The sequence below is a fragment of the Nerophis ophidion genome, linkage group LG22 (genome assembly GCF_033978795.1).
Source record: "Nerophis ophidion isolate RoL-2023_Sa linkage group LG22, RoL_Noph_v1.0, whole genome shotgun sequence".
Classification (NCBI taxonomy): Eukaryota; Metazoa; Chordata; class Actinopteri; order Syngnathiformes; family Syngnathidae; genus Nerophis; species Nerophis ophidion.
The window spans coordinates 21,239,922-21,256,875 of record NC_084632.1 but is presented as its reverse complement, the minus strand read 5'-3'; the positions used below and the strand labels follow the sequence as shown (position 1 = coordinate 21,256,875).

Here is a 16,954-nt window from a genome sequence, read left to right as displayed (position 1 = left end):
TTCGGATGTTATCTCCTTCTGTCGTTGAATATTTTTTCATGCGGTGTTAATGTGGAAATAGTTGCCTCGACATTTTGTTGGTGTGGCACCGAACAGAGATGTTGACGTGTGGAGTTTCAAACACTCTTCATTCTGTAGCGGGCGACTTTTCAAATAATAATACATATTAGCTGCGATGAGGTGGCGACTTGTCCAGGGTGTACCCCGCCTTCCGCCCGATTGTAGCTGAGATAGGCGCCAGCGCCCCCCGCCACCCCAAAAGGGAATAAGCGGTAGAAAATGGATGGATGGATGGACTACATATTAGCAGTAATGCTACTTTTTGTAGCAACGTTTTTGCCGCATACTTGACAGATTACGGTTGTTTGTTCGACATATTTCCACTTGAAGCCAAACCAAAGCCAGATGATGGACCCCCTGCTGTTTTACTTGGGAATTAATTAATCCTTCAATTCTTACCAGATTCACACCTTTCTCTCGTGTTATATCTCGCACCACAGCTAACGTTACCCACGCCGCTACCTCTCTGCTCCGCCACAGTATGTGACGTATGTAAGAAGGTGCGCTTATTTTATGTCTCTGTGAGAAGGAGAGGCAAGAAAGAGTGAGAAGAGAATATAGTGTAATGCCCGCAGGTAAAAGCAACTGCGTGAGAACGTATATTCGAATATCACGATATAGTCATTTTCTATATCGCACATAGACGAACCTGCGCGATATCGAGTATATCGATATATCGCCCAGCCTTACTTTGGAGTTTATTCTGTGGAACCTTGATTAATAAACCCTCCTTTTTTGGATTTCCGAAAACATACTTTGGTGTACGAAAGTTGTCTCTGTTGTGCCATTTTGAGCCCGGAAGCACATCCAATGCGGCACTGCTCTCGTTAGCTGTCATTTGCGACTGATACTCTGTGTGCCTTTCTGTGTTTTTTAGCCATTTTACAGAATATTTCTAGTTTTACTGGTTCAATATGAGTCAAAAGTCTTTTAACAAAAAAACAAGGATGTCACAATCTCCGTTCAATGAATGTTCAATTTGTCATCCCCAAAGTAAGAACTGAATTGGGCAAGAAAGCATTTAGGTTTTCAGCACCAAAGGCTTGGGATAAACTACAATCCAATCTTCAACTTCAAACCCTTGTTACATTGAATGAGTTTAAAGCTTCTGTAAAAGGACTGCAGTCTACCGTGTCTCTATGCACATATGAGCAAGTTTTAATGTTGTAAATGTGATGTTTTATGTGTGTTTACTGTTTTTAATGTAACCTTGCTGCTGCCCTCTTGGCCAGGTCTCCCTTGGAAAAGAGATCTTTCATCTCAATGGGATTTCACCTGGTTAAATAAAGGCTAAATAAAATAAAAAGAAAGTAATGGACAAGCGATGTGTGGTTTGTGTGGTAGTTGCTGGATATGCTACAGCTGAATGGACAATATACTATTTAGTTGTTATAGCTGGCTTTCTTACACTTATCTTAGTCCCGTTTGCAAATATGGATTCACTTCAGTTTGTCCTTGTAGTGTTGCCGTAGTCAACGAGTAATCTTTGCAATGAAGGTGCATGTGCTGTTTTTGTATGTTGTAAAGCCCTACAAAGTGATAATATAGTAAATATTGCACTTATTAAAGGCCTACTGAAATGCGATTTTCTTATTCAAACGGGGATAGCAGGTCCATTCTATGTCATACTTGATCATTTCGCGATATCGCCATATTTTTGCTGAAAGGATTTAGTAGAGAACATGGATGATAAAGTTCGCAACTTTTGGTGCTGATAAAAAAGCCTTGCTTGTACCGGAAGTCGCAGACAATGTGCGCGTGATGTCACGAGTTGTGGAGCTCCTCACATCTGAACATTGTTTACAATCATGGCCACCAGCAGCGAGAGCGATTCGGACCAAGAAAGCGACAATTTCCCCATTAATTTGAGCGAGGATGGAAGATTCGTGGATTAGGAAAGTGAGAGTGAAGGACTAGAAAAAAAGAAAAACAAAGACTTGAGGGCAGTGGGAGCGATTCGGATAGGGAAGATGCTGTGAGAGGCGCCAGGGCAGCCGTGGGGGTGGCAGGACCACTCGGCCAGGCCCAACCGCAACAAGGGATTGAGCCATACCGCTTTGAACCAGACGCTGACGGTGACGGTCAGGAGGACGCTGCTAATATTGATGCTGGAGTAGCACACGACATAGATCGCCTTCAGAATACACAATGGTAAAAATGATCGCTGCATAATGGGTTGTACTTGTATAGCGCTTTTCTACCTTCAAGGTACTCAAAGCGCTTTGACACTACTTCCACATTTACCCATTCACACACACATTCACACACTGATGGAGGGAGCTGCCATGGAAGGCGCTAACCAGCACCCCTCAGGAGCAAGGGTGAAGTGTCTTGCTCAGGACACAACGGACGTGACGAGGTTGGTAGTAGGTGGGGATTGAACCAGGGACCCTCGGGTTGCACACGGCCACTCTACCACTGTGCCATGCCGTGTGGTCCAATCCAACCGTGTTTGCTTGACATCTCTGTTCCATAGTAAAGCTTGACTGTCATCTTTCGGGAATGTCCATCCATCCATCCATCCATCCATTTTCTACCGCTTATTCCCATTTTGGGGTCACTGGGTGCGCTGGCGCCTATCTCAGCTACAATCGGGCGGAAGGCGGGTACACCCTGGACAAGTCGCCACCCACAGAGATAGACAGACAACATTCACACTCACATTCACACACTAGGGTCAATTTTAGTGTTGCCAATCAACCTATCCCCAGGTGTATGTCTTTGGAAGTGGGAGGAAGCCGGAGTACCCGGGGGGAACCCACGCATTCACGGGGAGAACATGCAAACTCCACACAGAAGGATCTCGAGCCTGGGATTGAACTCAGTACTGCGGGACCTTCGTATTGTGAGGCAGACGCACTAACATGTAAACAATGAAATAGCGGCTGTGTTTGTGTTGCTAAAGCCGGCCGCAATACACCGCTTCCCACCTACAGCTTTCTTCTTTGATGTCTCCATTGTTCATTGAACAAATTGCAAAAGATTAACCTACATAGAAGTCCAGAATACTGTGGAATTTTGCGATGAAAACAGACGACTTAATAGCTGGGAAAGATACTGGCACAAAATTTCCTCTACAATCCGTGACGTCACACGTAGGTGTCATAATACCAAGACGTTTTCAGCAGGATTTTTCGGCGCAAAATTTAAAATTGTACTTTAGTAAACTAACCCGGCCGTATTGGTATGTCTTGCAATGTTAAGATTTCATCATTGATATACAAACTATCAGACTGCGTGGTCGGTAGTAGTGGGTTTCAGTAGGCCTTTAAACATCAGCTGTTTGATTGCAATCGGCATCTTAGTTGAAGTGTCAATTGCTAAATTTGAAAGTGTTGAAATTCTATCCATCCATCCATCCATGTATTTGGCATAGCCAACTAGAATCGGTCTAGCGCATTTCTTTTGATGCAATTATTTTATAATTATTGTTTTCTTTTATGTGTTTTAGTTATTTTGTATCTCTTACAAGTTGTATTAACATCCTTGATTTTCTGTACGTTCAGTTTTAGTGTTGTCTGTCTGCTAAGCGAGCAAGAAGAGACGTTAGCAGACACAGATATTGTTTGTATCGGAGTTCTTATATTAAGAGATTTTGGATGCAGGCCGCTATAATCCATATTAGTCAGACAGACCTAATTTTAATGTTAGCATTTGTTGAAATACAAGAATGTTGGCTCTATGATTGTTTAACTGATTGGATTAGATTCATATCCAATCCTCCAATTAAAGGCCTACTGAAATTAGATTTTTTAATTCAAACAGGGATAGCAGGTCCATTCTATGTGTCATACTTGATCATTTCGCGATATTGTCATATTTTTGCTGAAAAGATTTAGTAAAGAACATCGATGATATAGTTAGCAACTTTTGGTCGCTAATAAAAAAAACTTTGCCTGTACCGGAAGTAGCAGACGATGTGTGCGTGATGTCACGGGTTGTAGGGCTCCTCACATCCTCACATTGTTTATAATCATAGCCACCAGCAGCAATTGCAATTCGGACCGAGAAAGCGACGAGTTCCCCATTAATTTGAGCGAGGATGAAAGATTCGTGGATGAGGAAAGTTAGAGTGAAGCACTTAAAAAAAAATAAAAAAAGGTGACGGCAGTGTGAGCGATTCAGATGTTATTAGACAAATTTATTAGGATTGTTCTGGAAAATCCCTTATCTGCTTATTGTGTTAATAGTGTTTTAGTGAGATTATAAAGTCATACCTGAAAGTCGGAAGGCTGTAGTGAACGCCAGTGTCTCTGAGAGAGGCCAGCCAAGATCACAGCTGCCTTTTTGACAGCTACAGGAGGAGGTTGCATAATCCACTCAAGTCTCCGGTAAGAGGCGACTTCATATCACAATTTTCCCATCCAAAAACTTGCTGGTTGACGTAGAGAAACATGTTCGCTTGACCGCTCTGTGTTAAAGCTTCACAACAAACAAAGAAACACCGCCTGTGTTTCGGTTGCTAAAGGCAGCTGCAATCCACCGCTTTCCACCAACATCATTCTTATTTATAGTCTCCGTTATTAATTGAACAATTTGCAAAAGATTCATTAACACATATGTCCAAATTACTGTTTAATTATGCGATGAAAAGAGACGACTTTTAGCCATAAGTGGTGCTGGGCTAATATGTCCGCTACAACCCGAGACATCACAAATACGCGTCATCATTCCGCGACGTTTTCAACAAGAAACTCCGCGGGAAATTTAAAATTGTAATTTAGTAAACTAACCCGGCCGTATTGGCATGTGTTGCAATGTTAATCATTGATATATAAACTATCAGACTGCGTGGTCGGTAGTAGTGGCTGAACTGAGTTGATCGCCCTGGCAGACTGAATCTTTTTCCTCATTTAAAAGAAACTTTGTAGTTAGCATCACCATGGTACCCTTTAACTAAAGCTGAACCCTCCCGAGCTTCTGGGATGTCTGTTGTATTTACCAATCACACTGACATTTCAGTCAATTCAACTCCTATTTGAACTCATGATTAATTAAAGGCCTTGTTCTATCATGTATTCCTCTGAGTTATGAGCCTGCGTTCTTCACCTGTTCGTTAAAACCAATCCAACCCGTGGGTGAAATACAGTAGTTGATGCTGAAATGGTTCATGACATGTTACAGGTTTCCTCCACAATGCAGGGAGAGGTTTAGAAGAGTTGTATAGCGGGCCCAAAGGTTTTAAAGGCATCTTCAGAAAGATGGTCTACCAGTTAATTAGTTCCGTAGCTCACGGCATCAAAATGTAATCAAACACGATTGGTGGATCTACACCTAACATCCACTGTAATGATATCGAGTACAGGCACATATCTAGTCAATACTACTATGAATAGTACAATATTTTTTGGTATCACACCATCTTCTTTCATTTTTTTTAATTGTATATTATGTTTATAAACTCAGTAAATGTGTCCCTGGACACATGAGGACTTCAAATCTGACCAATGTATGATCCTGTAACTACTTGGTATCGAATTGATAGCCAAATTTGTGGTATCATCCAACACCAATGTAAAGTATCAAACAACAGAAGAATAAGTGATTAAAACATTTTAATAGAAGTTTAGATAGAACATGTTAAAAGAGAAAGTAAGCAGATATTAACAATAAATGAACAAGTAGATTAAGAACTAATTTTCTACCACTTGTCCTTAATAATGTTGACAAAATAATAGAATAATAAATGATACAATATGTTACTGCATATGTCAGCAGACTAATTAAGAGCCTTTGTTTGTTTACATACTAATAAAAGACAACTTGTCTTGTATGTTCTATTTTATTTAAGGACAAACTTGCAATAAGTAACTGTACCCTAAGATTTTTTGTTAAAGGGGAACATTATCACAATTTCAAAAGGGTTAAAAACAATAAAAATCAGTTCCCAGTGGCTTGTTGTATTTTTTTAATTTTTAAAAATTTTTTTACCGGTCCCCGAATATCGCTAAAAAAAAGCTTTAAAGTGCTTGATTTTCGCTATTTGCGATGCGACTATCCATTTCCCTGTGACGTCATACAGTGCTGCCAATGTAAACAAACAATGGCGAATACCACAGCAAGATATAGCGACATTAGCTCGGATTCAGACTCGGATTTCAGCGGCTTAAGCGATTCAACAGATTACGCATGTATTGAAAAGGATGGTTGGAGTATGAAAGTATTGAAGAAGAAACTGAAGCTATTGAGCGAATAGCTATTGACGCTATTCATAGCCATAGCATGGCCGAATAGCTGCGTTAGCATCGCCGGTAAAATGTGCGGACTAAACGATCAGGACTTTTGCATCTTGTGACACTGGAGCAACTTAAATCCTTCGATTGGTAAGTGTTTTTTTCGCATTAAATGTGGGTGGAAGGAAACGTAATATAGTTGCAAATGCATCTGCAGGTTATCCATACATCTCTGTACCATGTCTGCTTTAGCACCGCCGGTAAATAGCATGTTGGCATCGATTAGCGTAGCATGTTAGCATCGATTAGCTGGCAGTCAACATCAACAAAACTCACCTTTGTGAATTCGTTGAATTTATAGTTGCAAATGCATCGGCAGGTTATCCATACATCTCTGTGCCATGTCTGCTTTAGCACCACAGGTAAATAGCATGTTAGCGTCGATTAGCGTAGCATGTTAGCATCATTAGCTGGCAGTCACACCGCAACCAAATATGTCTGATTAGCACATAAGTCAACATCAACAAAACTCACCTTTGTGATTTCGTTGAGTTTATCGTTGCAAATGCATCTACAGGTTATCCATACATCTCTGTGCCATGTCTGTCATCGCCGGTCAAATGTGGAGACACTCTGGTATATTCAATGGGAGTCTGGCGGCAAACACTTTCGCATCTTCGGGCCAGTGGTGCAACTTTAATCTCTCCCTGTTAGTGTTGTTACACCCTCCGACAACACACCGACGAGGCATGATGTCTCCAACGTTCCAAAAAATTGTTAAAAAAATGGAAAATAACAGAGCTGAGACCCAATGTTTGTAATGTGTTGAAAATGAAAATGGCGGCTGTATTACCTCGGAGACGTCACGTTCTGACATCATCGCAAAAAGAGCGATAAACAGAAAGGCGTTTAATTCGCCAAAATTCACCCATTTAGAGTTCGGAATTCGCTTAAAAAAATATATGGTCTTTTTTCTGCACCATCAAGGTATATATTGACGCTTACATAGGTCTGGTGATAATGTTCCCCTTTAAAATAAAGCCAAAAATGATTTATTTTTGTGGTCTACTTTATTTAGAAAAGTACCAAAAAAGTATCAAAGTCATTTTTATACCGGTACCAAAATATTGGTATCATTACAACACTAGTCTGCAGATATTCTTCTCAACCCTCCAAGTCGTTGTATTCTCAGTGCGTTCAATCGATCACAACTGGACAGTTTGTCTTAGAAGACATTTGGCCTGTCATCCGAACAGGCTTCAGCAGTTCATTCTCACAGACTTGGATCTAGTCCGACCAATTTAATCCATAGCTTTATGACAACGTGGAATTGTTTTTAAATCGTTTAATAGTACAAAGTTTTAGCAAAGAAATGTAGCTCAGATGATACTCGTTAGTTGTGTTTTATGGTTTTATATCTACTTTGTTGTCGTACTTTCACTCATCTGTCGCTTTTTCCTGTCTACAGTCCAGATGAATGGGTCTGCAAAAACCAGTGTTCTCTCTCTGTCTTGGCTACAGTGCACTAAAAAGCTCTCAGGGCAAAACCAAAGACCTTGACTGCTTTTTGAAGCAGGCTGTCGCTGTATAATCGCTTCGCTTCTCTCACTCACACAGACACACACACACACATACACAGTGTGAGAGGGAGGCAGCCCCTCATTACCGGGCTGAGCCCTTGTCCCTGAGGACTGGACCCAGCACCTAATCCTGTATTTGTTCTTGGGGACTGTATCTGTGATTCTTCATTGAATGGAATATTAAGCACCTAGGTCTTTTGTGGAGCGTGTAAGCCATTTGGCTCCACTCATCTATTATTTATCAGCCTGGCAAATATTTTATCAGCCTTAGCCTCTTATTGTCTGTCTACTGTCACGTCAAGCTCCCAACTCTCATTGTATGAAGAGCGTTACAAGTCCTCATTTTTCAAGTTTATTGACCAATTTATGCCGACAACCGAAAACAAGTACTCCTTTTTAATAAGTTACAATTACAGAGCCAAACATGCATTTTATTCCCCTGGTGTTCCTGCAGAGGTGCTGTAACTCATCTCGGACGTACGTCCACCTCCACTCTATCTCTTTAGAGATAGCGAATTCAAAAAAAATATATATATAAATCATTATCTGTGTTTCGGGAACATTCTCCTCCGTTCTCAGGTAACTCCCTCCAAGCAGCCAGTGGGTGTGAGGAGGAAGAAGAAGAGTGAGAGACTCCTCTTTTTCCCTTTCAACCTGCGAGTAAATCACACGCCGGTTGGGGGGCTCACCTTGAGGCCTGGTGGAGATAATTGGAGTTGGTTAGCGAGGTGTTCTGTGCCATTACCTCCTGGTACCAGTGAATGGCTGGGGCTTGTCTTGCACTCCCAGAGGAGGAATACACTCGCCTGTTGGATCTCCACTTTGTGTGTGTGTGTGTGAGTGTGTGTGTGTGTGTGTGTGTGTGTGTTTATATATATATATATATATATATATCCACAGTCTGACTGCTGACCTCTCTTCATCTCAAATTAATAGCCCTTTATCATCACTTTGGAGGGGGTAAAAAAAAAAACCCAACAACAATGTGATGATTTTGATAGCTACTCCTCCACCCAGCGCCTCACTTTCCCACATTAATATTCATGCCATTGATTTACACGCAGAATTAACAAAAGAAGCCAAACTGTTTGCGAGGGAATTCATCCTGACATTGTTGTGTTGCATCTGAAGAAGAAATATGCATATTTAGATACACAGAGCAAGACACCAATTAAATGTTGATTAAGTCTTAACTATTGTGGGACTGGATGGATGAGAGAGAGAGTGTGGAGATGACGAATAAAATGTTTTTTTTTTTTTCCCCAGTCGATGGGAAAAATGAGCGCAGTTAAAATAAACATGCAAGGACGGAGGCACGTTAACACACACACACACACACACACACACACACACATTGGTTCTTAGATATACTGGTTTGATGTGAGGTTGCATTGAAAGGAGTGTATACTTTATCGTGGTGGTTTTGGCTTTTGGCCGGTCAATTGTGACACTATGTGTGTCAGTGAGCAGAGGGTCTCTTGGTAGGTGTGTGTGTGTGAGAGAGAGAGACGGTGTGTGTCCGCTTCACACATTGACTGTGAAGCTGTAGCAGTATAACAGCGGCTGCTGCTCTAGGGTCCCGGCGGTATTGGCCCAGCCCGCAGTCTCTCTTGGCTAACTCATGTTTCATTCTTTGGCAATTTGCCCTAATGAAGTCCCGCAGGAGCCTCTCAGACCTCTGTTCTCTTTCCATATTTAATCATGTTATTTTAATCTGGGGGATGAGCTAACGCCTCGTTCCCCTGCCATGCGTGTGTGTGTGCACGTGTGTGTGTGTGCGTGTTGCAGGTCATTACTTGAGCTTGGTTTCTATGAGACGCTGTGTCAAGAAGGTGGGTGGGGGGTCCTGGCTTAAAACAATGGGAGACAATGATTTTTTTTTTTTAAAAAGCGCCTTTGAAAAGCAATGTCATCTTCCTTTGATTGCACCTCATTATTTGTTAAAAAGGGGGGGGGGGGTAAGGTTAATTATTCAACTATTTTCCCTTTTTTTATTACGCTGGCCGTAGATGCTTTGCTTATTTTTGTTTTTATGACTAATGGCAGACGTGTTCTTGGCTCTTACTGTTATTATGAACTACATAATTAAATATATCAGTGCCCTATGGAGAAATATTAGGGCCGCATTGCAACTAAAGAAAATGTAAGGAATTAAAGTCATAGAATTAGGATTAAAAAATCCTAATTAAAAGAATAAATGTGAAATGTAATGAGAATAAAGGAGTAATTGTAAAAATAATGGCAAAGTAGTGTAAGAATTAAGTAATTGGACTTGTGTTTACAATTGTGTGTGAATTTTTATACTGACTTGATAAAATTGAATACGATTATTTTAGTAATATATCGATTAGTTTAGTTGGTTAATCGAGTCATCGAATAAAACACATTTATTGTGCATATCAGGGAAAATAGATGTTTCTGTTTGCCATAACTTTCATTGTTTTCTTTAATAAATGCACATCATCAACTTGAGAAGCGCACTTTTAAAATGTGTGCCTTGATTAAAATTTGAAGGAAAAAAACCTCCGTAGTTGTTGCATATTGTATATTTGATATAGACATAATATCATATTATATATCAGTATATACAACACACTGTACATATGCTATGTAAATATTATGTTCTTAAAAACAGCAGAGCGCTCCTGTAACTGACAGAAATAAAAGACTCAAATTAAATGTCTACTGTGGAGGACGATGGTCTTGCAGAATATAAAATAGGACTAAGGCCTCGTTTACACTAAGCCGAATTAGGTTATCCAGGGTAAATCGTTGCTTTGTGTGCAAGTTCTTAAATAGAACTTATCTGAACAATGTCCAGTATTGTGGTATTTCAATTAACTGGAATCCAGTGTGCTGTGGAGCCCTATTTGTGTGGATCACATCTGAGCCATCATAAATTAATCAAATCTCTATTAGACACGTAAACAATGTGATAAAGAACATTTTACATCAATCAATCTAGAGATCTAGATATCTGGTCAGGACACTCCTCACTCTTTTGCCTTCACCTTCATTTTCCATTAGTTTTTGGTGACTTTATATACTCTGGACCGAGAGATTAAGTCCGCGACATACATGGCAGATAATAACTGATACAGTCTGCTTTGCCAGTCCAAAAGCATTTGATGTTGTCTTCACTCCACGGCCAGGTAATACAAACCACACTTTACCTTTTTTTATCACATCCACGGGAGCTCGCATTCTCGTAGTCTCTCCTTTGACAAATGGACAACGTTTTTCGCTAAGTAGAATCACAGCTGACCTGGACATTCCAAACTTCTCTTGCCGTCTGAGAAGTGCTGTATCCAAAATAGCTGCAATCGCTTTCTCTTAAGGTATTCATGTGTGATTTCCACGAGCGCCTGTACATGTAGAACAGGGATCGGCAACCCGCGGCTCCAGAGCCGCATGCGGCTCTTTGATCACTCTGATGTGGCTCAGCTGCTAAATTGCCGACCTCAACAATTGTTCCGGGTGGTTTCCGGATTTTAGTGCCTTTCTCAGAAATCACCCGGTGATAACATTCTCCAATTTTCACTTGGACTTAAATATTGAGGGTGTGCAGTGATGGCAATGCCTTTAATCTCATCTACAACATGTCGTCGCGCCCGCTTTTACACCACGCGATGTACGTGCAGACTGGTCACATTTTATATTCAGCCTCTGTTATCACACAAAAGTGACTGCAATGCATACTTAGTCAACAGCCATACAGGTTACACTGAGGGTTGTGATATAAACAACTTTAAGACTGTTACTAATATGCGCCACACTGTGAACCCACACCAAACAAGAATGACAAACACATTTCGGGAGAACATCAGCACTGAAACACAACATAAACACAACAGAACAAATACCCAGAATCCCATGCATCCCTAACTCTTCCTGGCTACATTATACACCCCCGCTAACACCAAACCCCGCCCACCCCAACCCCGCCCATGTCAACCGACGCACGGAGGGGTTGGGGATGCATTGGATTTTGGGTATTTGTTATTTTGTGTTTATGTTGTGTTACCGTGCCGATGTTCTCCCGAAATGTGTTTGTCATTCTTGTTTGGTGGGCTCACAGTGTGGCGCATATTAGTAAGAGTGTTAAAGTTGTTTAAATGGGCACCCTCAGTGTGACCTGTATGGCTGTTGATCAAGTATGCCTTTCAATCTTTAACGTGTTTCTGCAGAAGCCTCATACGACACGTGACTGGGCTGGCAAGCTGATTGAACGTGTTGTAGAGGGCGCCAAAGGCAGTGCCTTCATAGGATGCCCTTATTATTGTTAATCGAGGGAATTCCTGCAAACATTGGCGACAATAGTTGATCTGACATTCGATAGTCTTTCGGAATATTTGGGAGGGTTGGCAAGTGTGATGCTGTCAAGCGGCATTCATATAGAACTCGCGGGCCCCACTATCATTAAATTTTCATGTTAAGCTGCGGGCCGCGTGTGTGAGACCCCTGGTTTATACACAGCACAAAGTTAAAAAAAACTCTGTGTGCAGTGTTATTTGATTTTAAATTTCAAAAGAGTTTTGTGGCTCCCATTGTTTTCTTTATTTTGTGAAACGGGTCAAAATGGCTCTTTGAGTGGTAAAGGCTGCCGATCCCTGATGTAAAAGAAGGAGAAACACCGGCATGTCTGGATAAACTTGCCTTCATATTTTCAGTGTTTACCTCCGAGATACGAAGCCGCTTTATTATGAAGATGGCTGTGGCGTGTTCTTTCTGACGTAACTTCCTGTGTGGGCATGGTCTTTCTGGCGTCACTTCCTCTTCGAACTCAGTTTGTAAACCAGTGGTTCCCAAAGTGGGCGGTACCGCCCCCCTAGGGGCGGTGGAAAGATCTGGGGGGGCGGTGAGGAAGAAGGGGGCGGTAGGGGGGCGGCAGTCCGAAGTCGAAGTCAGAAGTTCGAACGTTTGTTTGACGATTTGTACACAACACGTGCAGCAGGACGAGTCAGTGGACGACGCATCAGGGTCCGGTTACCACACGCCAACATCATATTTAGTAGAACGGGGCTTCAGTGCAGTCGCCTTGCTTCTTTCCAAGCAAAGAAACCGACAGAAAATTACTGACCGCGGGGATCTACGACTTCTTCTTAGTGAGTTCCAGCCTGATGTTGAGAAGCTTATGTCCCTGCACCAAGCACATCCATCCCATTAATATTAAGTGTGAGACAATGAAGGTTACTGGTGGAATGTTTATTTACCATTCTATGTTGCTGAAACAGTTAAAACTGCTAAAAAAATAAATTGGTTTACTCAATTGGGTTTTATTTGTGAAATACACATTTGTGTTTAACCTTCTCTTTTCAAATTGCAGCATACCAAATATCAAGAAAGAGGTGTTTGTTTCCATATGTGTCTGTGGGGGGGGGGCTAGGAATTCACTGGGGAGCCAAGGGGGGCGCCAGCCTGCAAAAGTTTGGGAACCATTGTTGTAAACGATCAATGAGTCCATACAAGACTAAGTGCCGAAGATTCAAGAAATACACGGCGCACTTAGCCGTGTAAAAATATGTCCGAGGAGGGGGACCTTTAACGCTGGTTTAACTTGGACCCCGACTTAAACAAGTTGAAATACGTATTCGGGTGTTACCATTTAGTGGTTAATTGTACGGAATATGTGCTGTACTGTGCAATCTACTAATAAAAGTTTCAATCAATAGTGTGGCTGAAACGGGGCTTAGGCCAAATAATTATTTGTTCAAGGGGTTAAATGACTTAGTGAACATGGCCTAATAGTGAAGATAAAAGTTTTCCCCCCAGTCCCTAGATTTGACGAAATGTGGCCCCTGAAACAATTTAGTTGAATATCCCCTGTATGGATTTTTAGTCAGATGGGTTAATCGCGTTAAAATGTTCAATCACATTAATAATGAAAATGAATTAAAATTGTGACGGTTGTAGTATTTTCTGTTCATATATGCATGTTCAATGAATTTGATTCTTTCCTCTCCTGCTTTCTCCCTAGTTAACTGCATGTGTCCACGGTGCAGCTGCTTTGCTCTTCCCAATGTACTGGCAGCATATTTTCATCCCTGTGCTGCCCCCGCACCTTCTGGACTACTGCTGGTAAGGCTCGTCACCTACACACTAACATACTGTTCACAACATACAGCGTGGATCACCTTGTTGGCCTTGTTATTGTCTTCATCAACCACCACCCCATCCCATGGACTTTAAAGGCCTACTGAAATGAGATTTTCTTATTTAAACGGGGATAGCAGGTCCATTCTATGTGTCATACTTGATCATTTTGCGATATTGCCATATTTTTGCTGAAAGGATTTAGTACAGAACATCCACGATAAAATTCGCAATTTTCGGTTTTAAGAGAAAAGCCCTGCCTTTACCGGAAGTCGCAGACAATTACGTCACATGTTTGATGGCTCCTCACATCTACACATTGTTTTTAATGGGAGCTTCCAACAAAAAGAGCTATTCGGACCGAGAAAACAACAATTTCCCCATTAATTTGAGCGAGGATGAAACATTTGTGTTTGAGGATATTGATAGCGACGGACTACAAAAAAAAAGTTTAAAAGAAAAACGCGATTGCATTGGGATGTTTTTAGACACATTTACTAGGATAATTCTGGGAAATCCCTTATCTTTAAAGGGGTTGTACTTGTATAGCGCTTTTCTACCTTCAAGGTACTCAAAGCGCTTTGACACTACTTCCACATTTACCCATTCACACACACTGATGGAGGGAGTTTCCATGCAAGGCGCTAACCAGCACCCATCAGGAGCAAGGGTGAAGTGTCTTGCTCAAGGACACAACGGACGCGACGAGGTTGGTACTAGGTGGGGATTGAACCAGGGACCCTCGGGTTGCGTACGGCCACTCTCCCACTGCGCCACACCGTCCCCATCTTTCTATTGTGTTGCTAGTGTTTTAGCGAATTTAACAGTACCTGATAGTCGTAGGTGTGTGTCCACGGCCGGGTGTTGACGCGCAGTGTCTCAAGGAAGTCAACGGCAGCTTTATGGGCGGCACAAGCTCAGCTGATCTCCGGTAAGAAGCGACTTTTAACCACAATTTTCTCACCGAAACCTGCTGGTTGACATTCGGTTGGGATCCATGTTCGCTGTGATCCATAGTAACGTTTCACCTCCGTGAATTTTAAACAAGGAATCACCATGTGTTTGTGTGGCTAAAGGCTAAAGCTTCCCAACTCTATTTTTCTACTTTGACTTCTCCAATATTAATTGAACAAATTGCAAAAGATTCAACAACACAGATCTCCAAAATACTGTGTAATTATGCGGTTAAAGCCGACGACCTTTAGCCGTGTGTGTGTGTGCAGCGCTCATATTCCCTAACAGCCCGTGACGTCAAGCGTACACGTTATCATTATGCAACGTTTTCAAGAAAAAACTCCCGGGAAATTTAAAATTGCAATTAAGTAAACTAAACCGGCCGTATTGGCATGTGTTGCAGTGTTAATATTTCATCATTGATATATAAACTATCAGACTGCGTGGTGGGTAGTAGTGGGTTTCAGTAGGCCTTTAAACAGTGGGAACATGTAACAGCTCGTCTTTACATCTGCATTGGTTAAATGCAAATGTGCGCATATGGATTTCATCTGCCTTTGTATGGGATCAGCTGTGATAGCGCACAACCTTAACGCGGGCGACACATCTGCTTCGGAAAGCTCTTCATCACTGACTGTAAAATGTGATTTTCAACACTCTGTGAAGACTCAGCAGCGGTTGATTCAATCACAAGGTTGCCCTCCATGCACTGATTGCAAAACTTTAATTTTATTAGATGACGAGTGCACGTACTGTACATCTGCGTTTCTGGAGATTCTGGTGTGTGCATGTGCACATTTGTTGATGGACGGGAGTGTCGTATCGTTGTCTATTACACTGCAGAGGGATGGCCAGCTGTGAGTTGCTGGGTTGTATTAGGGTAATTATGAGCCTACAGCACCTGAATCCTTCTAGGCAGAAATGCCCTGACACAAAACTATTTATTTATAGTTTTTGGTCCATATCATGCTCTTAAAATTACCTTCAGTTATTTAATTGGTGGATTAGCTCACTATCATTACTCAGTGAATCAACATGTCCTTTTTAAAATCATATTCAAATATAGCTCCTTATATATATTTGGACAATGACGGTGTATAGTTTATTGCAGTGGTTCTCAACTGGGGGTACTTGAAGGTTAGCCAAGGGGTACGTCTGATTTTTTTGAAATATTCTAAAAATAGCAGAAATTCAAAAATCCTTTATAAATATATTTATTGAATAATAGTTCAACAAAATATGAATGTTAAGTTCATAAACTGTGAAAAGAAATGCAACAATCGAATATTCAGTGCAACGGCTAGATTTTTTGTGGACATGTTCCATAAATATTGATGTTAAAGATTTATTTTTTATAAAGAAATGTTTGAATTAAGTTCATGAATCCAGATGGATTTCTATTACAATCCCTAAAGTGGGCACTTTAAGCTGTTGATTACTTCTATGTTTAGAAATCTTTATTTATAATTGAATCACTTGTTTATTTTTCAACAAGTTTTTAGTTATTTTTATATTTTATTTTCCAAATATTTCAAGAAAGACCACTACAAATGAGCAATATTTTGCACTGTTATACAATTTAATAAATCAGAAACTGATGACATAGTGCTGTATTTTACTTCTTTATCTCTTTTTTTTTTTTAACCAAAAATGCTTTGCTCTGATTAGGGGTACTTGAATTAAAAAATTGTTCACAGGGGGTACATCGCTGAAAAAAGGTTGAGAACCACTGCTTTATTGAATGCTTAGACTCCAGCCTGTCATTGACGACTGGAATTGTTGTCCAAGGATTACAAATTATTGTTATATTCATCTATGGACCCCCAAAATTGAGCGTACTGTGCATAACATAGTTGTAATTTCTGCCTGGTAAATGCCATCATTTGTAAAACCCCTAAATTGACTTCGATCACCAAACTGTACTTGGCAAAATCCATACAAAGTAAAGTGTTTTAAAGATAAACATTTTACTCACAGTTTTAGTTTGCAAATAAATGCATCAACTGACTTTTTTTTTTGCACACGTAATCATGCGGGACATGTTAATATTGTTCCATTATGCCAAAATAATAACATGGTTTTCTCTTCTGATGT

General features: G+C 40.9%; 1 protein-coding gene across 2 annotated transcripts in view; it reads left to right on the top strand.

Moving 5' to 3' along the window:
• The window catches only part of dennd1b (DENN/MADD domain containing 1B), a 421,036-nt gene that overhangs the window by 268,307 nt on the left and 135,775 nt on the right, over positions 1 to 16,954 (top strand). For both annotated transcript variants that reach the window (XM_061883482.1, XM_061883480.1), the window contains one exon: positions 13,791 to 13,891. In XM_061883482.1, coding sequence (XP_061739466.1) covers positions 13,791 to 13,891 — 101 coding nt within the window. The remainder of the gene's footprint in view (positions 1 to 13,790; positions 13,892 to 16,954) is intronic.